Source organism: Pagrus pagrus (assembly GCF_965226575.1).
Source record: "Pagrus pagrus genome assembly, chromosome: 16".
NCBI classification, from domain to species: domain Eukaryota; kingdom Metazoa; phylum Chordata; class Actinopteri; order Spariformes; family Sparidae; genus Pagrus; species Pagrus pagrus.
In genome coordinates, this window is record NC_140200.1 from 7,510,977 (window position 1) to 7,537,750 (window position 26,774).

At 44.0% G+C, this 26,774-nt stretch overlaps 3 protein-coding genes across 3 annotated transcripts in view; 1 reads left to right on the top strand and 2 right to left on the bottom strand.

The window, feature by feature from the left end:
• Positions 1-735: 735 nt before the first annotated feature.
• Positions 736-12,241, top strand: faxca (failed axon connections homolog, metaxin like GST domain containing a). Its single transcript, XM_084378169.1, has 6 exons — positions 736-1,229; positions 4,758-4,893; positions 5,222-5,418; positions 5,503-5,720; positions 7,004-7,120; positions 7,295-12,241. Exons 1-6 carry the CDS (start codon positions 970-972, stop codon positions 7,591-7,593), a joined length of 1,227 nt encoding a protein of 408 aa, XP_084234295.1. The 5' UTR covers positions 736-969; the 3' UTR covers positions 7,594-12,241.
• Positions 12,242-15,321: 3,080 nt separating this feature from the next.
• pou3f2a (POU class 3 homeobox 2a) lies at positions 15,322-18,451 on the bottom strand. The gene has a single exon (XM_084377315.1). The coding sequence runs from the start codon at positions 18,372-18,374 to the stop codon at positions 17,202-17,204; it is 1,173 nt and encodes a 390-aa protein (XP_084233441.1). The 5' UTR covers positions 18,375-18,451; the 3' UTR covers positions 15,322-17,201.
• Positions 18,452-25,883: 7,432 nt separating this feature from the next.
• LOC311271346 (G-protein coupled receptor family C group 6 member A-like) overlaps positions 25,884-26,774 on the bottom strand; it is a gene marked incomplete at both ends in the record, with an annotated part of 28,516 nt that continues 27,625 nt past the window's right edge. The window contains one exon of the mRNA XM_084376961.1: positions 25,884-26,021. Within this exon, the coding sequence (XP_084233087.1) occupies positions 25,884-26,021 (138 nt within the window). The remainder of the gene's footprint in view (positions 26,022-26,774) is intronic.

Here is a 26,774-nt window from a genome sequence, read left to right on the forward strand (position 1 = left end):
TTTTTTGCTTTTCAATTTGCTTGTGATATTATTCTACTTCTTTGATTACGCCTCAAAAAAGCTATTTTCCGTATTCTTTATTATTTCCATTTAACTCACAAAATCTTTGGTAACATTTTATAATTACCATCATTAATACATGTTAAATTCATAGTAAATCAAACTTGAGTTAGTATCTTTTTCATTTGTGTTTTGTCATGTTTGTTTGCTTGCAGTTTGTAATCATTTTCAGCACTTTTTCTGTTTTATTTGTGATTTGTCCTATTTCTTCTTATCTGTTATAATTTTTATGTACCCATTCTGTTTATTCACTCTGTGATTATGTTTGTTGTTCCTGTTTGTTATCAAATTTTTGCACCTATTCTGTTTTTAATTTGTGCTTTTGACATCACTGAAAATGGGGGCTTGTCCTCAGTGATTTTTTCGAGATTTAAATAAAGGTTGAATGAATGAATGGATGAATGAATGAATGAATGACTGAATGAATGAATGAGTATCATGGTCCAGTTACCAGTGACCCTTGGACTGTTGTGGCTTCTGATGGTGCAGAAGGGTCAGTTGACCCACTTAGTCATTTAGCCATTTTTTATATAAACCGTGTTAAAGACATGTAATAAACAATCATATTTTCATGTTGATGTAGATGTCCTTGTTGTGTTACCTCAAGCATTAATGCATTAGTTTAGTTTAATGTATTAGCTTTTATTTTGAAAGACCGCACCGGAAGCGCCGTTGTTTATGAGCCTGCTCTGCTCGTGACGGGAGGGAGGCTGCGACCAGCGAGCTCCGAGCGGGCTGCGGAGGATGTCGACCCCGCTGCGGGGACAAGCTCCGGGCGGGACGCTTGTGTCCAGTCGGCCGCTCCCCGGCCAGTCGCCCCGCACCTGCGGCCCTCTGCACCGATGAAGCCCCCGCTGATGAAGCCCCGAGCTGCCAAAGTGAGGCGGAAAGTGGCCGGAGACAGAGAGCATGTACTGGCGCGTCGGGTTTGCCTGGACGCGGTCGTGTGTGGTTGATCTTGGCCAGAACCAGAGCTTCTCCTCCGGCCTGCTGGGCTCCGATGAGCAGCTCTCGTTTTATGGGTACATCATCGCCTACCCACTGCAGGACTACGGCGGGATCATGTCAGCTCTGGGCTCGGACTCGTGGTGGCGGAAGACGCTGTATCTGACCGGAGGGGCTCTGCTCGCCGCCGCGGCTTATCTGCTGCACGAGCTGCTGGCCATCAGGTACCAACAACACACAGAGGGGGGGACGGTGTCGGGCTCATCAGGGGCCCGGTGGTCCATCTGATGGCCTCATTCTGACCATTTAGTCTCCCAGTCTGCTGTATTTTCACTGGGGGCGTTTGATATTACTTAATCTCGTCAGGTTGGGCGGGGTGAGAGCGGAGTCAGCGGAGAATAAGGAATCGTGAGTGGGTGGATTGTGATGTAACGGACCCCCCAACCGCCCCAACCCCCTCCTCATAAACACATCGGGACATTCACACCTTTATTGGCTCGTTATTGTAGATTAGCGACTTCCGGCAACGGTCGCGGCTTCTATTTCGGTCTCGGTCATCCAAAAAAAAACAAAAAACGATCCCAAAAAAGATGTTTTAATTCCTGACGTTTGTTTCTCAGAGAGGTCTTCTAACAGCTGTCTTGTCGTGTTGACGTTACTGACTGTGACAGGGGGTCACTTTCATTCATGTGTCTTCAAGGACAAGGAGACATGATGTGTTTAGCTCCACACGGATACGATCCGGCGTTTGGTTTCAGTCGATAAAGCACTGCAGTTGTGGAAAAACACTGCCATGTTTTTTCAGGTTTACAACCGCTCGACGTGGCTGGTTGTAAAATATTTATATTATCTTATATATTTGTATACGTTATTATTGATTATCAATTGGCAGGAGTGAGGTGTAATGGAGTCTTTTGACCTTAAAGAGTGTCGGGGTTACCTGCAGTCCCCGGCCCGCTGTTGTTGACCAATCAGAGGCCTAGTACAGCACAGCTAGGATGTCAAAATAAAAGTCAGAATGTAGGATTTGTACATTTTTTGAGCATTACAATGTTAAAAGGTTGATATTACATGGAAATACAGGCTGTTTGTTGGCTGGACATGTTTTTTTTTTTTGCTCTCACGGTTGTTTTTGTCCGGTTGGACGTTAAATATTGTAGCTTCCGGACTCTCTCTGTATTCTAGGCTTCATTGTAGTGTACCCTTGTGTGTGTTTTTTAAATAGAAATTAACTATTGCACCAAAAGTGAGCATTTCAGCACCACAAAGATGTGGACAGCTCCTCTACTCTGAGGCTCATTTTTGTGTTCCAGCACATAGATGCTGACAGCTTCTTTACTCTGAGGCTCGTTTTTTGTGTTCCAGCACATAAACATTAACTCTGAGGCTCGTTTTTTTTGTCTTCCAGCACATAGGTGCTGACAGCTTCTTTACTCTGAGGCTCGTTTTTTTTGTCTTCCAGCACATAGACGTAGACAGCTCCTCTACTCTGAGGTTGTTTTTGTCTTCCAGCACATAGACATAGACAGCCCCTCTACTCTGAGGCTCGTTTTTTGTCTTCCAGCACATAGATGTAGACAGCTCCTCTACTCTGAGGCGTGTTTTTTCTGCATTCCAGCACATAAACATCTACTCTGAGGCTCGTTTTTTGTTTTCCAGCACATAGACGTAGACAGCACCTCTACTCTGAGCCTCATTTTTTGTTTTCCAGCACAAAGACAGCCCCTCTACTCTGAGGCTTGTTTTTTCTGCGTTCCAGCACATAGATGCCAACAGCTCCCTTTAATTCTGCATCCTGCCCACCAGCACGTGAATGTGTTGTCTTTATCTGCACGCCTGTCTGACCTTGTCCCCGTCGTAGCCTCCGACAGTATTCAAGCGAATGCACCATAATCTCTCACAAGGGTAACGCTTCATTATTTTGACATTGCAGTTTTCCCTTGGCTCTGTAAAACGGCCTCGGGGCAGACTATCACTCAGGGCCAGTGAAAGGACCTTGGTTGCAGATCGTTTGATTTATTCGATCAATCAGATGATAGCTCGGTCCTCCCAAAACACACACACACAACACATATTTGAACACACTTGAGTTAGCTTAGCATAAATACTGGAAACAGGGGGGGACAGCTAGCCTGGCTCGATCCAAGGCTGACTGTAAATCTTGTCGTCACTGTGAGGTTGCCAGGAACAGGAAGTCAGTGCTCCCAGCCAAGAAATAGTCTAATCCATTACTCTAAAATAACCAGAATTAGGCCTAGTCATTTTAAAACTTCTTGTTTTGTGTGGAGTAGGTGAATAGAATACAATTAATTAATCAATAAAACTTCATTTATATAGCACCTTTCAAACAAATCAAAATGCAATTCAAAGTGCTGTATAAAACATGGTATAAAACCAGGTTTAGAGACTAATGCACACCAGTTGCAATAAAATGAATAGTTACACTATTAAAAGATAAAAACAATCAATAAATATAAAATATTGCACATAAAATTTGATTAAGAAAAGTTTAAAATATGATAATAATAATAATAATAATAATAATGATAATAATATAATAGAGCTGTATGGGTGCTGGTAGATGGATTTTGTTACCTGTAGAAAGCCAGGCTCGCTGTTCCCCCTGCTTCTAGTGCAAATGCTAAGCTAACCACTGGTTTAAGCCTTATATTCAGCTAACACACATATGAGAGTGGTATTAGTCTTTTTAATGTGGATGAGTGTACATCCCAAAATGTCAGACTATTCCTTTAAGTCCAGTAAAACCAGTGCAGCTGCTGTAAAACTACATTTGTGTTCATTTTGAATAATTTCTTCAAACCCAACTTTATTTATAAAGTAACATGTGAGCACAGTGTAAGGGAAAATTAGATTTTGACAAAGAGCTCCTCTTAAAGACAGAGCCATAAAATAAATCAATAATGGTGGAGCTGCTTAACTTGATTTACTTTACTGTCGTGCTGATGAAGGTTCTCAGTCATCCAGGTCTTTGAATTTACTTTAGTGGTTTAACAATTAACCAAATTATCTAAACCAATTGTTATGCAGTTCATCTGTGAGGACTGGACCTGCCAAAATCTCTTGACTTGACTCAATAAATAAATTAGTATGGTGTAAAAGTGACATAAATTCATATTTATTAATGTATTTATTTATTTACGTATTTATGTCAGTATTATTTCCCCTTTGGATTTTCCCCTTATTTATTTTGCCAAACTTATTCATTTCTATTTTCTTGTTGCATTTCTTTTTCGTTACATTTACATCACTAAATTGACTAGTCGATGAACAGAAAATGAAATTGAAACTATTCTGATTAGTGATTAATCGTCAAAGTCATTATTTAAGCATAAATGCCAAAAAATCACTTGCAACACTTTGTTTTCTGGTTCCTCATGTGAATATTTGGTGTTTGTCTGTTTCTCTGTCATAACAATCTGAATATCTTTGCCATTTGTTTTTTGGTCAGACAACAAATAAACTCTTAAAATAGACCCTGATGGGCTTTTTCCACTATTTTCTGACATGTTTTGTTATCAGTAATTGGAATATTATTCAATAATGAAACAAATAGTTACTTGCAGCCGGAGCCATTACCGCTAGATGCTTGAAACCTAACCCTAAAATTCAATCTGCAATGTTGTGAGGACCTGTTTTTTTGTCTCCTTAATGTGACTATGAAAAGGACTTTGTATTTTCAAGCCTTCTTCCTCTGCGTGATCTTCAGCTCTGTCATTCTCTCCTCCACACAGAAAGGAGGAAGAGCTGGACTCTAAAGACGCCATCATACTCCACCAGTTCTCCAGGCCCAAAACTGGCGCCCCGTCCCTGTCCCCGTTCTGCCTTAAGTTGGAGACCTACCTCCGTATGGTTGACCTGCCCTACCAGGTAGAGCTGTGGTTATACGTCTGCAATAGAAATAAAAAAACCCTTCATCTGTTTTTTCTTTTTTCACTATTGAGTGTGAGGATGTTTTAATCCCTATTTCTTTTGATATAATTACTTTTGCTCTGATTAATTATTGTCCAATTCTGAGTCTCTGCTGCTACACTGACTGAGTTTCCTGCTAGAGATAATTAAACTTTAATTCAGATGTTTTGTCTTGATCCAATTCCAATTTAATACTCTTAACACCAGTCACCAACCACTTTCTCTGTTCTGTATTCTTAACGTCTTCTCCTTCTCCCACATTTCCTGAACCCTTCTCCTCTCGCAGAACTACTTCGATGGGAAGCTTTCACCGCAGGGAAAGATGCCATGGATCGAATACAACCAGGAGCAGGTGTGTGGCACCGAATTCATCATCGACTTCCTGGAGGAGAGGCTGGGCGCGAGCCTCAACAAGAGCCTGACGCCGCAGGAGAAGGCCGTGTCTCGCGCCATAACCAAAATGGTGGAGGAGCACTTCTACTGGTGAGGGACCCGCTATAGTTCGGTGCAATCGCAGCATTAGTTCTCCAGGTTTTTAATCCTGAGTCGTGTGTGTTTGTGTTGCAGGACCATAGCGTACTGTCAGTGGGTGGACAACCTGGAGGAGACCCAGAAGATGCTGTCAGTGAGCGGACCGCTGAGCGACCTGCTCAAGTGGATCCTGAGTCACCTGACCGGCGGGATCGTAAAGAGGGAGATGTACGGGCACGGGATCGGACGCTTTTCTAGGGAGGAAGTGTACGCCCTGATGGAGAAGGACATGCGCACGTTGGCCACACTACTAGGTGACACACCTGGAAAATGATTGTTCAGTTTGTTAATTATTATCATTTGGAAGTCGTAGGAGTTGTTCTGATCAACAGGGGGAGTTAGAAGGATGTGAGTAAACCCAAACAGCTCACATAAAAGCCTTCAGTACATCAATGAGTGTAGCCAAAGAGATTTATGGACAGTCTTCTTGTGTTTGGGAAACTTTGTCTCAATGTGTGTTCACTTAGTTTACCCTGAGGGCAGATCAACAGGTTTACAAGGAAAGTGAAACCACTGCAGTGTCTGTTAAATGTGCGCCTTGAGAACTATAAGCAGCGACATCATGTTTGTTCTTGGTAAGGCACAGCAGTGCCTCCAAAAATGGAAGGATGGCACAATACTGACCTCCTGTGGTGAAAACATAACATTGCAGCCTAGAAGCAGTACACAACCTCCTGCAGTTTATGGTCGGAGATGCAAGAGAAGCAGGTCTGAGAGCATGCTGGGAAGTGTTGTCAGGCTGCGACAAATAGTGCCTGCTAAGCTAAGCTAACTGGTGCTGTATTCGCTCTACAGAGATGAGATGATGATAATTTCGCAAAAGTTTGAATCCCTTTAAGAGGAAAGATTTGTGTCTTTGAGTTGTTATTTTGTAGCAGTCCCACTGTGAAAGACTTTTTTTGTTTTGGGCTGAAATTTAAAATCCTTCTGGACTGATTGCAGTGGACTCAGATCACCTGTGTGCAGGGTGGGCAGACTGACTCCTAATTAATGAGTGGAAGCAGCTTGGGGCGTTCCCTTCCCAGTCATTCAGGGTGTGACGACGCCCTTTTGCGAAGGTTTAAGAGAGGTGGGGAATGCCAGCCCAAAACTCTGGTCTGTTTAGTCCCCTGTTGAGATTTCTTTGCTGCCCCATTTCATTCGAGTTGAGGGAAATTGTCTTTATCCTTCAGCCAAGTTGAGTCACCAGTCAGCTAGGCTACCTGCATCAGGGCCATCCTTATTTGTGCAGGTGTTGCTTGCCTTGAAAATACCCGGACGCCTGCAGGTTTTCTTCTGTTCATCTTTACTGAAACTCAAGCCCTTATACACCTTCAGTTTTTAACGTTTTATTTCATTGAGAGCTTGTAAAAGCACATTTCAGTTTGATTATCCCCTGAAGAGGCATTTGTTTATTATCCAAGTAGTTGACATTTGGCATTCCCTGTAGATGTACATAATTTGTTATGTTTTTATGGAGGTTGGGGCTGCTCTGTAAACATTTTACTGCCAGCACCGCTACAATTTGACACGTCTCTGTTTCTGTGTGCCGTCTCAGGTGATAAGAAGTATCTGATGGGCTCTAAGCTTTCGACAGTAGACGCTGCGGTGTTCAGCCACCTGGCTCCTGCTATGTGGACGCTACCAGGAACACGGCCAGAGCAGCTCATCAAAGGTAGAAATACACAATATATCACTGTAGTAGTAGAGTCAACTTTGTATCTGCAGAATGACAATCACATTAGGTAACAAATCATCTTATCTCTAATATTAGTGGTGTTTTATTCATCAGTAGGATTGCCTGACACTTTCAGAGCCCCCCCCCCACTCACACGTCTGTCCCCTCCAGGTGAGCTCATCAACCTGGCCATGTACTGCGAGCGCATCCGCCGGCGCTTCTGGCCCGAGTGGTTCGTGGACCTGGAGGACTTGTGCTACAGCGACACCACGGAGGGCAGCGACTCGGCCTGCAAGCTCCCCGACCTGGGCCTGTACTCCCGCACGGACTCCTTCCAGGACGACACACACAACTCACGCACTCGCACGCCGCAGGACCCGCCGTCCCCCGTCAGCGACCCCACGGGCCACTCGCTTTATGACTCTGACATGGACACGGAGTGCTCTGAAATGGACCAGCTCAAGTGTTGACAAAAAAAGTACACACCACATTACACAGCACAGCGCAGGAGCACACATGCCCCCTACCTCTTTGAACAGAACATGACAGGGGAGTGTTTCTGTGTCAGCGCCGCAGAGCTGGAGCGGAGGACTGACTGCAGCCGAGGGAAGAGGGGAGTGACACAGAGAAGTTTCAGTGGAGGGCAAGAGGCAGATTTAAAAACAGGAAGTAGAGAAACCAGGAGTAAATGACGCCGCTGCTGAGAAACTCCTCCACGTGGTCACAACATCACCCCGTCGTCACCATGGCAATGTGTGTTCGTGACCCACCCCCCCAACCCGCTGTCTCCCCTGTAGCAACTCGCACCACCCGGCCTTGTGTGTGTTTTTGACAACCCTTAACGCCTTGTATTGATACGACATGGACAGGTAGGGAACTGTACAGGATTCATGTGAAAGAGTTGAGTGTAAATATATAAAAAGGATCTGAATTGATTCTCAGATTCAATAGATAGAATATTTAATTATATATATATATATATAGAAATATATATGAGTATAAATAGTATAGATAGCCTGCAGATATAGAATCATCCCCCTCTGTCATATGGTGTAAATACTGTAGGTGTTTCCTTTTTCGTGTTGGGCACAAATGGTCACGTAATCGTCCCATCGAACAACCCCCTCTGCTGGTCCAGGATCAGTACGAGGACGCTACGACTTCCTGTCTTCACAACTGGGATAACACAGTAATGCCTGCTGCCCGTATTTAAATAATGCAGTGACATTTCTTGGAAGATAATCTGCCACAAGCACTTTGAAACTACCCTTTTTTTGCCAAAAAAACCCCATTTTCTTTGCCTCTAAGTTTAGAGCATTATATGTATGCATAACATACCCTGTCAGGACAGTAGCTTTAGGTCACGTAGACATCGAGAGCGAATCAAACAATCATGTAGAAATAGATTAAATAGATACACCGTCTGAATGAGAGTGCATGGCTGGTACGTGCCGATAGAAACCTCCCTTTAAACGTCACATTATTTGTGTTTATTCGCTGGCTTGTTCATGAAGTTGGGTGTTTTTGTTTGTTTGTCGCCGCCTCTGACCAAATCCACCACACGAAGATGTAGCCAACAATCTGGTGATTTTTTTTTTTTTTCTTTTAAGGAGAATCCACCTGTGATAGATAACGACTGTGGATGGCTCAGAAATGTTACGTAAAGCAATAACAGTCAGGCTGCGTGTGATGGTTAGGTGCCGGTTTTATGTGTGTTTGTCACTCAGCAAATGCACAAACCGACATATTGTGTGTTAAAGCTCCTAATACAGATGCAAGCGAGGGGCATACTTCTGTCCATGGCTGCGTTTCCACTGAAAGTATCAAGAACTTTTAGTCCCAGGAACTAAAGACCTGCAGAGTTTTTTCTTTTTTGCCTGCAACTATACAACAACGTCAGAATAAGTCCATCTGTACTTTGCTCTGTAACTCCACGTTGACATATAATGACGCAAAGTGAGCAAAACGCAAGCTGACAAAAACGCTGCAAGTGCAAAACCAATCAGAATTGTTCAGTGCTGCAGGCCACACCCCCCAAAGTCCCTGAACCTTTTGGAAAATACGACCCTCCAGAACAGGGACTTTTTGGGGGGTACAGTAATGTCCATGCGAAATAAATTCAGGCCCTGGTCCCCTGCAGAGGAAACTCATTTAGTTCCTCCAAAGGTTCCCGGTCCCTGGGGAAACTTCCTGCAGTGGAAACGCGGCTCTTGTTGCGCATGGATGAGTCACCCTCTGTGCGCGAATGATGACGCACTGCTGACGTTTCACGGCTGAACCTTTCCTCATTAACACACACACACACACACATTTTCATGATTTCAATATTGTTCAGTTATATTATTATGTTATTGTTGTCAGAGGTGATAGTCTGGTGGATACATTCATGCGGCTGCTTTTCATTCATGGTCCAACTCAAGTAGAACCCATGTGAGGCATGAAGTCTGCACAGATCTTGTTAGGGAACAGTTAGTACTCCGACAGAGTGGGTTAAATAAGTTAATGGCCATGAAGGCATCCTCCATTTTGGACTCTTTGGCTGTCCATCCCCTCCCAGGTCAGGACGGCTTTATGTTGGTCAACTAGTTAGTTTATCAAAGTCGATACAGGACGCTTAAAAAAGTCAGTGGATCAACTCTTTAAGTGAATCCACCAATTGCATCAATTCCATTTGAATGAACTGAAATTGGCACAAAATGTTGCCACTTTAATTACTCATGTTAAATACAGATATGCAGGATTTGTATTCAAGTTATATGTAATAAATATCAGAGAGAGATATTGGAGATCGCAGAACAAAATGCCAAAAATATTTTTGGAGATTATGTATTTATTTATGTATTTATTTACTTATTTATACATTTTACAGTTGCAGGGACATAATCACATTTCCATAAACGTTAAAGTTTATCCATCCTGGCTCATTTTCACCTGCAGTCCCTGGGCAGGTGTAATGACAGTTACATGGTTACATAGTTTGTTCATCAGACAGCACTGAAGTTTTCTTTGTAAGCAATGTTAATGTGTTTTAAATAGACGTAATATTCCTTAAATATATTTTTTAAACCCCTCAAATATCGACAGCCGGCCTTAAAAATCAAGGATCAGTCTGGCTCGACTGGCGAAGATTCTGCACAAAAAGTAAAATATATAATGAAATGAAATATGTAGCATTAATATGTAGCAGTAACTGAAATAAAAAGTAACAATAATACGGTCATAAATAAATTAAGGTGTAAGGTTATAAAGCTCAAAAGGCGCCTTGTTGACTCTGGTGTCGTTAAGTAAGACAATGATGTCGATGATCTAACGAGTTTACCATTTTCCTGTGTGGCTCCATCACTTTAAGACATTCTGGGTTCTCTGCTCGATGAAACGAAGCCTCGACCCGGCCTCCAGTAAGGAGACGGCTCAGCCTTTTATGTTTGAGTGCTTCAGATTCACATCACCTGAAACAGAAAAACAAAGAGCTGACAGATTAACTTTCTGTGTCTTAAAAACCCTTCGCCTGCATGTTCTTGCCTTCTCTCATCTTCGGTCAGATTCGGCCTTATGGAAACTCCTCAAGCTGTTTACTTTCTACCAGTGCCACCGTATGACTTATGTTTTTATATGTCATATTGATTTTCATATTTAATTATTTATTTATGTTGTGTGTATTTATTGGTTTTGATGGTGGCTGTACTTTGCACTTCTCTTCTTATGTTTACATGTGTTTTTCTTTCGTGTCAATCAAACGTATTGATTTGTGTATTTGGTGCAATACTGTGGATTCTCTGACCTCCGCTGACGCTGAACAAGCTGCGTATTCTCACGTTGCCAGTCTTCGCCGTACTTGCATGTATGTCCATGTTTTGAGATGTCATTTGATAAATGTTAAAAATTCATGTCATAATATCACTAATATCGTTCGTCTTAAAGGTGCAATGCGTGAGCTTTTAAGTTGAAAACATTTAGAAATGTGCTAAAATTATCAACAGAACGTGAACAGCAAGCTAACATGGTGACGCCTGTGTAAGCTGTTGCAGGGAGATCGACTGAAGCGAGCATGCTAACCAGCTAGCCCTGGCACATCCCGGTCCATAGCTCTAGCGCTAGCGGTGTGAACACCAACACATCTCCGGTGCTCGGAGCTCCCAGTCTGGATTGCTAGCTGCATGGCTAACTGAGCTAACTAGCTAATGGCAGATACTCTAGTGGTAGAAAATTCTTACATACTGCACCTTTAAAAATATTTCAGTCCCTCGTCTGCTGCAAATTTTACTGTCATGGGTTTGACTCTGCGGAGCTTCATGTCCAGACGAAACCATTAAAGGGACACTGCGCAGTTTTGGAGGAGAAATTCAAACTCATAATTTTTAATATTAAGAATATCAATCATGTAATAATACAAACTTAGAAATATTTATTTTTTCCATAACTGAACAAACAAGCTGTTCTCAGAGGAAAATAAGGTCCCCAGAACACTGTTTGAAGCTAGAAAGGTGGCAGGGTCCGCCACATATAAACAAAGTAAAACAGCTGTGTTGTCCTTTTAAGGTCAGTTTGTTTATTCAGTCATGAAAACAAAAAGAGTTTGTTTATTTAGTTGATGATCAGTGAAGATCTTTCTCTTCTGATTAAAATGTCTTCCCCACAACATCATAGTGCACCAAAAAACATGAAATATTGACTGCTAGAGCTCAGACCTGCACGGTGAGGTCAGTCATCCTGCTGACCAGCTGACGAGCAGCGTCTCACAACTGCAAAAAACTCCTCCCAGATCAGCGTCCGTGGTCATCTGTCTCGGTGTTCCTCAGCAGTCGAAGGTCAGGGGTCGGCGCGCGTGTCGGCGCCCTCCCCATCGAGATCTCTGCTGGTAGACCGTAGAAGCCATACTACTACTGCATTGTCTCGTGGTGTCGTGTGTGTGTGTGTGCTGAAACACTCGTGGAGTCTCATCAAACTGTAAATAAAGACAGCTTAATCGAATTAATGATGCGAACATGATCTAAAAAGAAAATGCTCTGTAACATTAAAAAAAAAGAGATTCTTATGAATGTATCATACCTAGAGATAAAAAGCTGTATGAGAATGGATTACTCTTGATATTTCATTAAATATAGCTGTGGTATTTTCCTCTTGTTTCGCTTCATTTATTGTGTGTTGCTCAGTGTTGAAATGTGCAGAATAAGAGGTGGATCTTTGGGCGAGAGCTGCCCCTGTATTAACAGTTTTTTAGAGGTGGATATATCTGTCTCGTAATCCCTCATCCCTCTGTGCTTGCTACCATATGACAATACTAAGCCCACCCAACAATACTGAAGAATTAGCTCTGTGCCCTTTTCTTTGTGCTTGTGCCGGAGCTCAGGAGGAACAGAGGGGGGAGAAAAAAAAGGAGGGCAGGGAGAGACAGAGAGACGGAGCGTAGGGTTTGAGGCGAGAAGAGGAGGGAAAAAAAGAGACAAACAGTCGTGAGCAGATGAATGATATTTGATGACTTTGGCTGGTTGCGTTTCTGCGGCCATTGTGCAGAATCCCTGGGAGATCCCGTCCACACAACACAGAGGAGACAATTCAGAGCTGACAATGACACCAGCGTATAAAAAACATCTCCGGTGAGTCAGAGATGGCATACAGTGTCGGAGGCAGCAGCTGTGTGTGTGTGTGTGTGTGTGTGTGTGTGTGGCTGGCTGTCTAACACGTGGCTGTGTGCATGATGTGTGAGGTGGGACGAGTGCAAGGGAGGAGTGAATGTGCCTTTGTGGTGTGTGTGTGTGTGTTTGTGTAAAAATATGAATAATGCAGGGGATGCCTGTACGAGCGAGAGGGCCGGGAGGAGGGCAGATGGTCGCCTGCTGATAGGACAGAATCCAGGCAACAGGGTCCTTCAGAGAGCTGGGTTTAGACCTGGCTTAACACACACAACCACACTCACACATGGATACACACACACACTCCCAAACCCAAAAATATTCATGCTTTTTTTCCTGCCCTTTTTTTCTTTTTCAAATCTCTCTCTCTCTCTCTCTCTCTCTCTTTTTTTTAGCCTTAAAAGTGCACATACTAGCTCAGATTTCAAAATAAAAGCCTGGAAATGAGGCGATGAAAACGGCCAGTTTGAGAGGAAGTATGGAGCCCGTCGTTAACCGATTTCTTTCTAGTCGTTAAGAAAGGGAGTAGAAACAAATGAAAAACACAGAGGTGAAAATTTTTCAAGAACTTTTTCTGACATTGGTTGCTCTCATTTCCAGTTATTCTGTTTGTTGTTGGTTTGTGAGCAGGATTTCACAAACACTTCTGAATGGATTTCCATGAAACTTGGACGGAGGATGGGTCTCGGCCCAGAATAGACCCCTTTACCTTTTGGTGCAGATACGGCTAAAGGGACGGATCCAGGAACATTTCAAGATGGGGTGTTTTTCAAGGTTTTTGTTACTTTCTCAGGGAGTAATGCATGGATCTTGATGAAAAAGAATCAGACATATTTAGGTAGACGGTATCTATGAGTGAGCACAATTTGATGTAAATAAAAACCCACATGTAGCAGAAATAGATATGTTTTATTTAATATATTAGGCTTTGTTAAATCAAAGGGGACTAATGGGCCTTGGCGGAGGTATACACTCTACTCAGTGTCATTCTGGTTTGTATTATATTGTACAGATTTTAAAGACCACTGAGCCAAAAGTGTTATCTGAGATGTTGGGCTGTAAAAATCAATCTGATGTGTCTTAATTTAAAAATTCTCAGAGCAGGGACATAGCTAAATTTTTAGAAATATTGAAGTCATGTGAGGCCCCTCAACCACCCCTAAAATAAAATCTCTCTTTAATAGTTCGCTGTAGATTCATATTTTTCTGCATCTCATATTATTTTTATTCAGAGTGTACACCCCATGTACAGAGGCTGCAGCAGCACAGTGTTTGAATCCAACCTGTGACCCTTCCTTCCCTCTGAGCTATCCCGTCAGAAAAAGGCACTGAAAAAGACTCCCAATGAAAATAATAATAATAATAATAATAAGAATAAAAATTCAACCACTGTCTATTTTCCCTTTAATCAGTGCCAGACTACATCATTATCTGCCAGAAACTTTATGTAAAATTTAATCTATAAATTATGCGCTTTTGTCAAATAAGTTGTTAAAGCTTCAAGTTTTTAACGCTTCCTCACGCAGCCAAAATTGAATTGTGGTGAAAAAATACTGGAATAATCCTGAAGAAAGTGTGCAGCTGTTGATAAAACCATAGAAAAAAATAAAAAGGACATAAACCCAGGCTCACTGTCCTGAATGGTGACTGAGGTCCTGCTAGTTATGATTCATAAAAGAGCATTATGTCATTAAAAACCACATCCCCTGCTGATGGAGCTCTGCCTCTTACCCCCTGACAGCCACTAGGTGGCAGCAGCGGACTGTTTCTGATTTCTCCACCGAGCAGCCAAAAAACATCTGACAGGAAATACTAGAAATGAAAAAAAAAAAAAAAAAAAGAAATGTAAAAAGACATTTTTAACAGGTGAAATAAGATATTTTAAAAACAAACTTACTGCAACAAAATCCTCTAAAATGTCTTTAAAAACAAGAGCGAGCTTCAGTCTGAATGTTAAATCACACTGCGGCTGCAGGCTTCTCCTCAGCCCTCCTGTTTTTAATTTAATTTATAATATTCCCGCAAAATATCTCGTTGTTTCCTGCGTGTGCAGACATATTAAGCATCCCTACGTATTATTCAAATTATTTACTGGGACATGCAGATGATAGCACTCGTTTATAATTATTTGTACTGTGTATAATGGAGGCAGCAGGCCACATTACACATAATACACTAATACATGTAGTTTATAATGCATCAGCTCCTGTGCTGCACCTGCAGATACAGGCCTTTTTTTTTTTTTTAGCCTGGTGCAGAGATGCTTTTACTGTTCTGATATTTTAAATCATAATTGTCAATTAGTTTCCACATGCAGCCTGATGGAAATATTAATTAACACGTTGGTGTGTGTTTCATTTTTCACATCTTCATCTGCAGTAAACACTTCAGCGAAACCAGCTGAAGGACAATCTGAAGCCACCGAGGCGGATTGACAAAATCCATAATTACGATGCAAAGACGCGTACGAGAAGACGAAGAAGAGGAAGGAGGAGGAGAAGAAGAAGAGGAGCTTGTTGCCAGGTCCTGAAGCTGAATAAAAGTGCACAGACTGCGGTGTTTGTAGAAAACAAATACGATTTAATGACAAAAAAGCAGATAGAAATTGTGCAATCGTTGATTTCTTTTCCCTTTCTTCGTGTTGATCACAGATTTCAGGTCGATGCTATTTTGTTTTGGTTTGTGTTGATTTTTTTTTTATTTTATAATTTTTTTTTTTTAAATCCACCTCACAAAAACTCAAATTCAGCTGAAGGAGAAGTTGTGACGTAGTCAGAATTATAGCAGAAACATTAGGCCTTATTTAAATTAAAAAAGGCGAGTTATTACGCAACGCACGCTCGGATGAGGGAGGGGGAAAAAATCCCCTGCTGGGATTATTACCAAATATTATATAAAATATATTTTATTTTAAATGATTGCTGTGAAATTAGTCGTGTAGGCTGGCGCTTCATTATGACTCTGACAAGTGGGCCTACACGTTAATACATTCAGGAAGTGTTCACCTCATACAAATCGCCTTTAAATTAACACCACGTGCGTAATTTAAATATTATATTTCTGCATCCTTCAGCTGGATTTGAGTTTTTTTTTTCTCTCTGAATTTCTTTCCAGATTTCTTTGCCAGAGGATGAAAAATCTCCAGCTGACAGAGGTGGATACCTCCAATAACCTCCCTCCATCACCATCACCATCAGGTCAGGTTATCAATCACAGGATTTAAGTGGCACAAGAAACACGTGTCTGTGTTTGTGCTTTGGCACAGACCGACAGAGAAAAAAACTGAACAAACAAACAAAGATACAAACAAACAAACAAACAAACAAACGAATCGAGATACATCCCACAAATAGTCTTTCTCAGTCAGTGAATGAGTCAGTACAGTAAAGTAGTAGAGCCTCTGCGGCCACAGCTGGTACCAGGATAGATTCAGTTTTTTGTTGCTGTAGTTTGTTTTGTTTTTTTCTCTCTCCTTTTTTCTTCTTCTTCTTAGGAAAGGAAGGCAAAAAAATTGAGCTGGATTGCTTTTTAAATTGTTCCAGCCGGACAGTCTCGGTCTTTAAACTCATCACAGCATTTTGGAAAAAGAAGTTACAGAAATAACAAACAGCGAAAAACACACTGTAAACAGGCGCACAGAGGAAAATGTCTGCACAGAAAGAAAAAGCGAGAAAGTGAGCCAATTACTCACATTATTATCATTATTATTATTATTATTATTATTATTATTATTATTATAATAGCTGTACTTATAAACTAAATTATAAACCAAGGAAGGAAAATTTAAATTAACAATAAATCAATCCACCACGTTAGATTTAGGACATTAATAATAATAATAATAATAATAATAATAATAATAATAACAGAAGCAGTTGGCTGGTATTGATTTTGCTCATTGTACAGCAGGTGTCTGCCATTTCAGCCCTCTCTTGCCACAAGCTGCGAAGAACCCCTGTTGCTTTTGTTATGATGGAAAGATGGCGTTTATTTACCCACACTGACTGCGACTCACTCATCACCATCATCCAGCCTCAGAGCTCGGTTTTATATTCCCCCCCTGCGGACACCGCGTGTCCACCTCTCTCTGTCTGCCTGCCTCTAATGACACAATGACACATCGGCTCGTCGGTGGCAGAAGGTGTAGAAAAGCATTTTTCAGTGTCGCTGTTTTTTTTTTCTCTTTTTCTTTCCTTTTTTTTGTTTTTTTTGTTTTTTTGGTTAGCCGGATCCCAGCACGCTCTCTCCACACAGCTCTCTACTATGCGTATTTTTAGTGCTTGCGTGCCCGCTGTATATCCCCACCGTGTGTGTCCGTGAGGTCCACTGGCTCGGGTCCCAGGCGGTTCCGAGCGGGTCCGGCGCACAGAATCAAACAAATAAGGAGGGCATTATTCCTCCTTTTTTAAGGGGTCCGTGTTCTGCTCTGAATCGCACACTGGGGGTCACTGCACAGGAGTTTGTCCTCCGTGGTGAGGAGGGGTGTCCCCGTACATGTCCTCTCCTCCTGGTAGCTGTCCCCCAGCGGGTGTCATCCTCTTCTCCTTCTGCCGCCTGTTACAAAACCAAACCCTCACCACCTCCTTCTCCAGCTGCAGGCTGTCCGCTAGGGAGTTGATCTCCGCTGCTCCTGGTTTTGGACATTTGAGAAAATGGCTCTCCAGAGCCCCTTTCACGCCCACCTCGATGGAGGTCCTCTTTTTCCTTTTCCGTCCCTGTGCCGCGATTTTATCCAGGCTCGTGGGGCTCCCCGAGGTGGAGTCCGCCTCCTCCAGCCACTTGTTCAACAAGGGCTTGAGTTTACACATGTTTTTGAAGCTGAGTTGAAGCGCCTCGAACCTGCAAATGGTGGTCTGAGAAAAGACGTTCCCGTACAGCGTCCCGAGAGCCAGTCCCACGTCCGCCTGGGTGAAGCCCAGCTTGATGCGTCGCTGCTTGAACTGCTTGGCGAACTGCTCCAACTCGTCGGAGGTCGGTGTGTCCTCGTCTGACTGGTCCTGGTGGCCCCCGTGCTGGTGATGGTGTGAGAGAGACTGCTGGTGGGCCCCGGGGCCTCCTCCGTGCTCACTGAGGTGCGGGCTGTGGCTGTGGTGGTCCTCGTCCCGCAGGGGGTGGTGGTGCATCCCCCCTTGCTCTCCCCCCGGCATCAGACCGAAGCCGGACTGGGAATACACCAGACTCTGGCCCTCAGATGTCGCCATACCGGGGATGTGCGTGCTGGCTGTGGTGGTTCGCCATGCTCTGGCGTCGTGATGCGCCTGCTGGTGCGCTAGGTGAGGGTGTCGCTGTTGCTGCTGCTGTTGCTGCTGCTGCAGACTGCTGGAGTTCTGCAGCTCCTCTCGGTCACTGTCGTGCAGCACGGGCTTCACGTCCTGCTCTCCGAGGGGACTGGATGGCCAGGGCGCCCCGCCGTCACCGTGAGACAGCGCCGTTATCCACTGGTGCGCGTGGCTGAGCGGATGTCCACCGCCCGGTAACGAGCTGTAGTCGTTCTGGAGCAGGGTGTGCGCGTCCCTGTACGCTGCCGCCTGCTGCATGCTCCCGGACTCCGAGTGCGGCGGCGGCGCGCTGCTGGGGGTGGTGAGGACGCTGTAGTGGTTGGACGTTGCGGTCGCCATAACTATCGGAGCCAGAGTGATAGCTGGAGTTAAAAGGAGGCTGCCTTTGACAGTAACTCTTTTGCGCCACGGGGCAGCTAGGCGTCTCTCTCCAGCATCTCCCGGGCGCTGTGCCAAGGGGACGCAGAGGCGCGCACCTGTGGTCCGCCTCGCTCCGCTCTTTATTGGCCAAGAACGGTTGACAGATGTGGTTACCCCTGACAGCACCCCGCTCATTGGTCACGGGAGATTGTACAGAAACCCCAATCACTCTGCCCAACAATACTAGCAGTCCTGCAGCATGCTAGAGTACAAAGTGGAGGGAGAGATCGGGCTGCGGAGTGTAAACACAGAAAAGACTGAGCAAGGGAGAGGGGAAAAAAAATATTATGTTGAAATGACTTTAAGAACATTGATCTGGGTCAGTGGGTCACATTTATTTGATTCGTGCGTCAAAACGGTGCGTAAAAGTCGCACTAGATGCACAGACTGTGTTGTAGTGAACACATTAACGCGCTTTAGAATCGAACTTTTAGTGCTAAATTCTCAGAACTCCCCGAACCTTCGTTTAAACCCAGTTTTCGTGAATTTAAAGTAGCATTTTTTGGGCTCTTTTGCGCCGTGAAGCAGCGAGCAGTGCTCACGAGGAGGAACTTCCAGCTGCCTCTCTGCCCTCAGGACGCTGTCCAGAGAGAAGGGGCCGCGTGCTTCCAGGGCCTCTGCCCCGTTGCCATGGCGAGCGCGGTGAATGGAACAACGCCCACGTCACAGCTGCATCTCGCGCCTTCTTTTCGTTCCGTTCCAAAGGGCTCATGGGGGCCGCGCGCTCGGCCGTCGGGACAAATAATGGGGGGCGAGCGGAGAGGGCAGCTCGGGGCCAAAGAGAGGAGGCTGCAAGAATGGATCCTTCAGCCCCGCTCTGCGCCCGCCGCGCGCCCCTCCACCTGCTTGTTGGGTAAACTTTGAGATGGATGCAGCCACAGTGGCACGCGAGGCTTTGGTTTCCCAAAAAACCCCCTTTACAACAACAACAACAACAACAACAACAACAAAAAGGCCATGAGGAAAATAAACATACTGCTGCTTTATAAATAATCCAGCTAGATGATTTAATTTTACACTCTCACAGTTCATTCTGCTTAATTTTACTGTCAATACTAAAAACTACATTTTGATGATAAGACTTTTATGAGATAATACTTAGTACTTAATAATCTCGAAGATTTTCATGTAAATAAATATCTGTTAAGTCAATATCTATCTCAGAATGAGGTAACACACTGATGATTGAGCCCTTGTATTTGCTGTAATACCTAAGATGCACACTGGGTGTCGGTTGCGACTTTCCCGGAAAAATACCACAAGCGGCGCACAGTTAGTGACGCGTTCACCGAGCAGTGAGCAGCGGTTGGTCGGCCAGAGAGAGTAGGTGGTTCACACGCAACTTAACAGTTTTGTTTGTCCTGGTCTCTGCTAGCGTTGGGAGCAAACGGTAAACTGTTAACGGTCATGGCCAAAGTGGACGATGAAACTTTTAAAAAATGGTGTGGTGCCGTTTGGGAGGCATGGGCGAAGCTGGCAACCGACAACTGAAGACGTACTGGAGGTCCAAAAATACACCTGCAGTAACCGCTTCTGGAAATCTTCGAGATTGCCACTTTAAAGGATAAGTTCACCCAAAAATTAAAATGTAATTATTATCATGCAATGCAATGAAAGTGAAGTTTCATGGTCCACTAAACATTTCTTGAGCTTCACAGCAAAATAACATTGCAGCATCCTTCTTTACAACTGAAGTAGATGGGGACTTGTTTAAAAACAAAAGAATACAGCTGAAAATAAAACATAAAATGTCTCCGTACAGCTCGTCCTGCATGAATCAAGTGTCCAGAGGCCAAAAGATCCCATTTTGATTTGAAAAGACATTATCGACACCCCCTTTCTTTAAGCTGAACTCTTCACTGTAGCCACTAAGCTAAAGCATTAGCGTGGGAGCAAGTTGAAAAGACATTATTTGCACCCTTGATGCATTCGTGCACCCACTTCAAACAGGGTGCACGCTAACACTTTTAGCTCAGTAGCTACAGTGAAGATTATGGCTCAATAAAGGGTGTCAACAACAGACTTAGGATTCACTGGACGTGCTGTATGGAACCATCTCATGTTTATTTTTTGGTTGTTTGTTTAAGTTCCCATCTGCTGAGGTTGTTCAGGAGGATGCTGCTTCGCTGTGAAGCTCCAGAAATGTTTTGCAGACATCGAAACTTCAACTGGGGAGAGGAGATAATGACTGAATTTTAATTTTTTGGGTGAACTTGTCCTTTAAGTAAGATTTTGAGTGCAGGATTTCTACATGTGATTAAATATTATTCTTTTGGATCTGAACGTTTCTTCCATCGTTACAACACAGAAGCATGAAGACAGAGCGACTCATCTGATCAGCCGTGTCGTCTCTTGGGTCTGTTGGTTTAGAAAACATCGGAGTTTGTTCGAGAAAATTCATCAAAGCGCCAATTCTGCACTATCTGCTGCTCCTATCTTTAAACGAATGCAATATTGAAATTAAACTAATCCTCATTCTGCTGAGCCCCCCTGAAACCCTGCTAGACCCCTGGGGGGTCCCTGGACCTACTTTGGCAACTACTGGTATTTAGGAGATGTGATTTTATTGGCTCAAAGTGGGACACCGGCTGTAAAACATAACAGCTATTAAGAGGTTAAAGCAACCTCGAAGGACAAAAAATATGCAAGTTTCACCTTCAAACAGAGGTGGTGCAACATCACGGGGCACCGAGGAAAACGTGTGTACACCGTTTGGATAATTTAAAGTCACCGATGCACGCAGAACTATAAAATCTCCTTTATATGGTTAATTGATTAAAGACCATACCATAAAATCCCACATAGGAAGCGATGGGCTAATTGATAAATATTTTAAATCTAATCAAGCTGAAGATGCGCAGACATAAACCGACGCACATTAAATCATAGGGATCGAAAGAACACTGGCTTATGATTAGGGTGTAATTCTGAGAATTACCAAATGTGTCGCCAGGGGCTCCGGCAAGCCGTGTGTTGAGAGAGGCAAAACATATTACCCTAATGGACTAATATGCAAACTACTGGCTGCCCAATTACAGGACTTAATAACGCATAAACGATGCGAGTCCTGTTCTTACAAGACGAAGGGGTCGCTGTTAATTCAGTCAAAGGGCCGGCGATGCTGTCAACACATGCTGCCGCTCGGCACACGTACTGTCTGTGTTTCCGTGTCCCTCGTTCTGCGTTTCGAGAGTGGGAGTTAATGATGGAGAATCTGAGCGTTAAATTAACAGTAATTATACGGCCCCAGTGCTGTAAAGATTCAATTTCTTCGCAAGTCTAATGGGCCTAAGTGTCCCCATGCGCAGGCAGAGCTCTCCATGAGATATTTATGATTGAAGCGCACACAGACGGAACAAAAACAAACACACACACATTATATTCCCCCCCCTTTTTGAGAATGAAGACATCAGTGGCTTCACGTGTCCATTGCAAGAGTGATTTTTCCCTCTGGTGCAGAAGTTGTACTCAGGGCCAGAACTCTTCAAATCCAGATGTGAGAAGCCACTTTTTTCCTCCTCTTGTGTAAATACTGCCACCAGCTCTCCCACATTAGTCTCAGAAAAGAGTGGTTCAAGTGCAGGGTGAAGCCATTTATGTGAGCGAATGTTTGCCGGCGCGCCTGCATTCTGGTTGCTTTCACTTTCTCCAGGCCAGAGTGTGACCGGCCCATGTCCCTCCCCCTGTGGGAACTCTAACGCAGGGGTAACCGGGGGCAGGGGGGGGGCTTCTTTATGCTGCCGGACACAGGGAGATAATGGCCATTCCTCCACAGCTGGCCCACACAATCAAAGAGAGAGGGGGCTCCAAGGATTCCAGCTTTAACCAGGCCATTGTCTGGGCTAATTACATCTGAATGAAAGACCCCAAGAACTCACCTCCCCCCTGAGTAAAACCTGCACAGAATACCCCAAACAACCCTTCAGGGATGAGGGAGAGTGCGCACACACAGAAATATATAAACCCTGGACTCCTTCATTACCCCTAAACGTAAGCACACAACCACAAACACACACACACACACACACACTCACATCCCCAGCAGGCTCTCATCAAAGTGTTGTGTCTCTCCGGCAAAACACACTCACATGTGGCACTCGGCATTAGATCAGATCTCAGCTTGCTGCTCTCAGAAGAGATGAGGAGGTCTTAGAGGACTTAGGTTGAATGGAAAACACACTGAAGAGCCTTTCCCCAATGCGCCCCCATAATCCCAATCTATACGCTCCCTCTGCCCCCCAACCGCCGCTGCTCTGCCCCATCTGTAGCCTGAGCTGTGTAGCCTCGGCATCGGTACGGTGCAGTTTGATGTCGGGGTGTTTCCTCGCACTCGCTGATGCATTGATTTCTACCAATGCGATGAGCACTGCAGTGCGATTGATGCCGTTGACAGAGTGTGGGACAGTCCAGACGTGCAAGAACGGGTTAAAATGTAAGTGCGCTCGCTTTCGCCGAGAATATACGACACCGTGAACGGGTTAAAATATCCTAAAATTGTCCGTCGTCTGCACCTGTAACGCTCGATGGGAGTTGCACTTTAAGTTGAAGCACTCAAAGCAGTTGAAGTGTCAGCTGAAGTTGAAGCGCTGAAAGGGGTTTGAGGTCTCTTTTGAAGTGCGACTCCTGAAAGCATTTCAATGTAGCGGGTGAGAGCAGAACTGTCGGGCGAAATGTGAACGATGAAAGCAGTTGAACTGTCGTTTAAAGAGATGAAACCGGTCGTAACATCCGAAGCGCCAGAGATAGTTTGAGTGCGCCGGAAGTTGTTGAAGTGTCGTTCGATGCGTAGGAAGTGAAGCAGAGTCGTTGAGCGAGAGGAAACTCACACATCGCAAAACGGTGAAATATACGTAATCGTAATTCTCGTAAATCCTGCGTTAATTCTGCGTCCGTCTCTAGAGAATCAACAACCTTGAATCGATTTTTTTTTCACCCACCCCTACGAAGACTAGCTTTAAAAACACTCAGCTTTCAATTTTTTGTGTTGTGTTTTTTGTTTTAAATTATTAATTATCTGGGCCTTCTGGTAAATTCGGCAAATGTTGCACTTTAAAGCAACATTATGTAGAAGTCGGCGTTTTTGCGCGATTGTGTGTTTATTTGTATGTAGAACCAGGAAGTGATATCCAATCAGAAGAGGTCACTCAAGACGGATGCTGAGAAGCGTCCTAATGTCCTAACTGTTGTGCTTATAGCTGTCCAGCTGTGATCAGACAGTGTGTATGTCGTTGTCATTCAGGAGTAACAGGCAGCTGAAGTGCGTGACGATGTCATCATGTTCATATTCATAACAGCCTGCTCACCAGCACCGAAACTATCCACCTAACAAGACCCCCATTTTTCTCTCTTCTCTCAGCTTGTGTGCGGGTTAAGGTTGGTATGGATATATGGACTTATACACCATTTTCCCCGGATACGTTTCACATTGTGTATGTGTGACCATGTGTGTGTGTGCGTGACTGTGTGTGTGTGACAGTTTCAGGGTTAGGAGGTCTCAGTGGTGCTCAGTTTAGCATTGATTTATTCTCTTTCTCCAATTTATTTCCCCTTCGCCCGATCTGCCTCTGGGAGGACAAATGGAGGAGAAACGCCAAGCACAGTAACCATCCCTCACGCACACACACACGCACACACACACACACGCGCGCGCGCAAGCACGCACGCACGCACACACAAACACACACAGGGTGCACACAGTGACAAATGTTTCCACAAGAAGAAATGCACTCAAATTTGTATTTCTGCAAAAGGCTGGCAAGGAAACACACACACACTCTCTCTCTCTCTCTCTCTCTCTCTCTCTCACACACACACACACACACACACACACACACACACACACATTAATACTTTTAAAGCTCAGGTCCTTCGTTTTCCAGCATCACTGTGCCGAACCAATCAGAATGGTGACCGTTCTGTACAACTATAAATTCACAACACTCTCCAGGTCCCAAGGCACCATGGCTCCTATAAGACTCCCCATGTTGTCCCATATAACTGTCTTCAGAGAACCCATAAAGACATAAAGGGACGCTCCTACCTCTAGGTGAGTGGTCATAACTCACCAGCAGGTATTTTTACCGTGACATTGCTGTCGAGGTGCACAGATTCATCTCGTCTGCTGCTTTATAATGTCCGGCACAAAACTCCAGATAGGAGAAGCCCGAGTGCGGCCATATTTTACGGGCAGCTTGCTGTCACATCCCTACTGTAATGGTTTGGCATTGGAGGGGATGTGTTGGAAGAGGAGTGTGTGGGCTCAAGCTTAACGCCTCCTGTCACTTCTGCTTTCGGGTGTAATAACGAACCTCTCCTTCCCAAGTAAAAAAAAAAAGGAGGAGGGGCAGGTAGGTCGTTAAACCCACTTGAAAGCTCAGCGCCCTGATCGATAGTCTTGGGCCAAGCAGGGATTAAAATCAGGCTAAGTCTGTTTCAATCAATACTGATGGCTAACCCTGGGGTTAAAACAGGAGTAAATCTCCATACACGTCCATACACAAGTCTGCACTATGGCCTACAGTACAGATAAATCTACGGCTATCCATGCAAATGGACACACAATGGGTTACCGTGCGAGTGTAGTCGATATGATGAGTGCTGTATGGGCCTTCAGCAGCGACATATATAGTTATATCTATACTCGCTGTCCAGTTAGGAGATTGAGGCAGTAAATTTGGACTCATCGACGGGGATGAGCGGAGTGAGTAAAGCTCTCATAAATGTGCTGGAGGAGGCGCAGCGTGTGTGAGAAACAAACAGTAAAGTGTCTGCGGTTGTACACACAGCACAGCAATAATGGAGGGGAGAATGACTTATAGACAGAGAGCTGACATGCATGATTGACCGTTTCACACCCTAATGGAGGACGGACATCACAGCTCAGATTGATCTTACAAGCACGGGTCTGCGTATCAATGACCGATACCGATCAATGTAGCTTCGGACAGACAACAGCGAGGAGTTTCTGTTGCACGTCTATATTGTGACCAGCTAATTCTACCTGTGCAGAGGTTTATGTCTCTTTCTTAAATGGTTATCTGATTCCTCTAATCACCAGGGACAGATTTTCTGAGCACGACTGATGCTGTTGACATTTTGGGAAATACGCTCAGTCACTTTCTTGCTGAGAGTTAAATGGGAAGATCGATACCACTCCCATGCCTGTACGCTGAAAATGAAACTACAGCCTGCACGTGGTTAGCTTAACTTAGCACAAAAAGCTAACGAGGCACAGAACTACAACTTCATACAGATCAAGGCAGATTTTGTGACTGACTCTTTTGACTCATCCATGTTAGCTGTTGCACTGTTTCTAGTGTTTGTGCTAAGCTAAGCTAACGGTACAGACACAGGAGTGGTCTTGATGTACTCATCTAACTCTCAGACAGAAAACTAACTGGATGTCCTGAGGCGTAATAGATGTGGAGTCTAGACACTGTTGGTGCTGATGGAGGAAGAAGGATCCTGGAGGTCTGACAACGGGGGGGAGTTGATTCTGGTGAACAGAACCTGGCCACTGGATGAAGAGCTGGAGGAGGATGGGGAGGAGGAGGGTTGCATGGATGCCTGAAAGGACAGCTGAGAGGAGAGCAGTTTTAAGTTTTACATCAGAGACAAGTGCCCATGTCAATTTTCCAATTATCTGGTCTGTGATTTAGAAAGATGCTTTTGTCGAATTGTAGATAATTAAATGAATACTCTGAATCTGAAAACAAACTAGTAACTAATGTTATAAATAAACGTAGTGGAGAACAAAGCGTAGAGGATTCTGACTAAAACATTTTCACGGCTAAGTGCTGAGGATGAATCAAAGGGTCTTACAGCCTCAAGAAAGATGTTGCTCTGTCGTCTGGCGGCACGGCACTAAAACAACAAGTTTACTTTGCTTTATATTACAGTTGTTAATCTTATGAAACATGGCCGCAAATAGAAACATTACCTCATCGCCGTGCATCCTGCAAACAGCTGCATTTAAAAAGAAAAAAGAAAAACAGTATGTTGCTTCTTGCTTTCACTCTCTTCCCAAAACAAACCAGATTTTTAGACACAAGGGAGTGGCCACAGGGGGCGCCAGAATCAACGCGAAATGAAGTTCCTGTAGCTGCTTTAAGTACAGTACATGAGTAAATTACTCTTAGCTGCATTCACAAATGAGCACATATTACTTAAAGAGGATGGTCCAGACCTGCTCTTATTGGAAAGTGTCATGAGATAACTTTAATTGATTGATTGATTGATTCCATGAGTGATTACTCAAAATTTCAACACCAAGATTTTCATTTTTGCTACAAATGTAACTTAGATCGGTTCCAAATATCG

Excerpts from the sequence above, each read along its gene's own strand:
- faxca (XM_084378169.1), top strand. The coding sequence starts at position 970 with ATGTACTGGCGCGTCGGGTTTGCCTGGACGCGGTCGTGTGTGGTTGAT. Across the intron at positions 1,230-4,757 it reads CACGAGCTGCTGGCCATCAG|AAAGGAGGAAGAGCTGGACT; the intron begins GTACCAACAACA and ends TCCTCCACACAG. Across the intron at positions 5,419-5,502 it reads GTGGAGGAGCACTTCTACTG|GACCATAGCGTACTGTCAGT; the intron begins GTGAGGGACCCG and ends TTTGTGTTGCAG.
- pou3f2a (XM_084377315.1), bottom strand. The coding sequence starts at position 18,374 with ATGGCGACCGCAACGTCCAACCACTACAGCGTCCTCACCACCCCCAGC.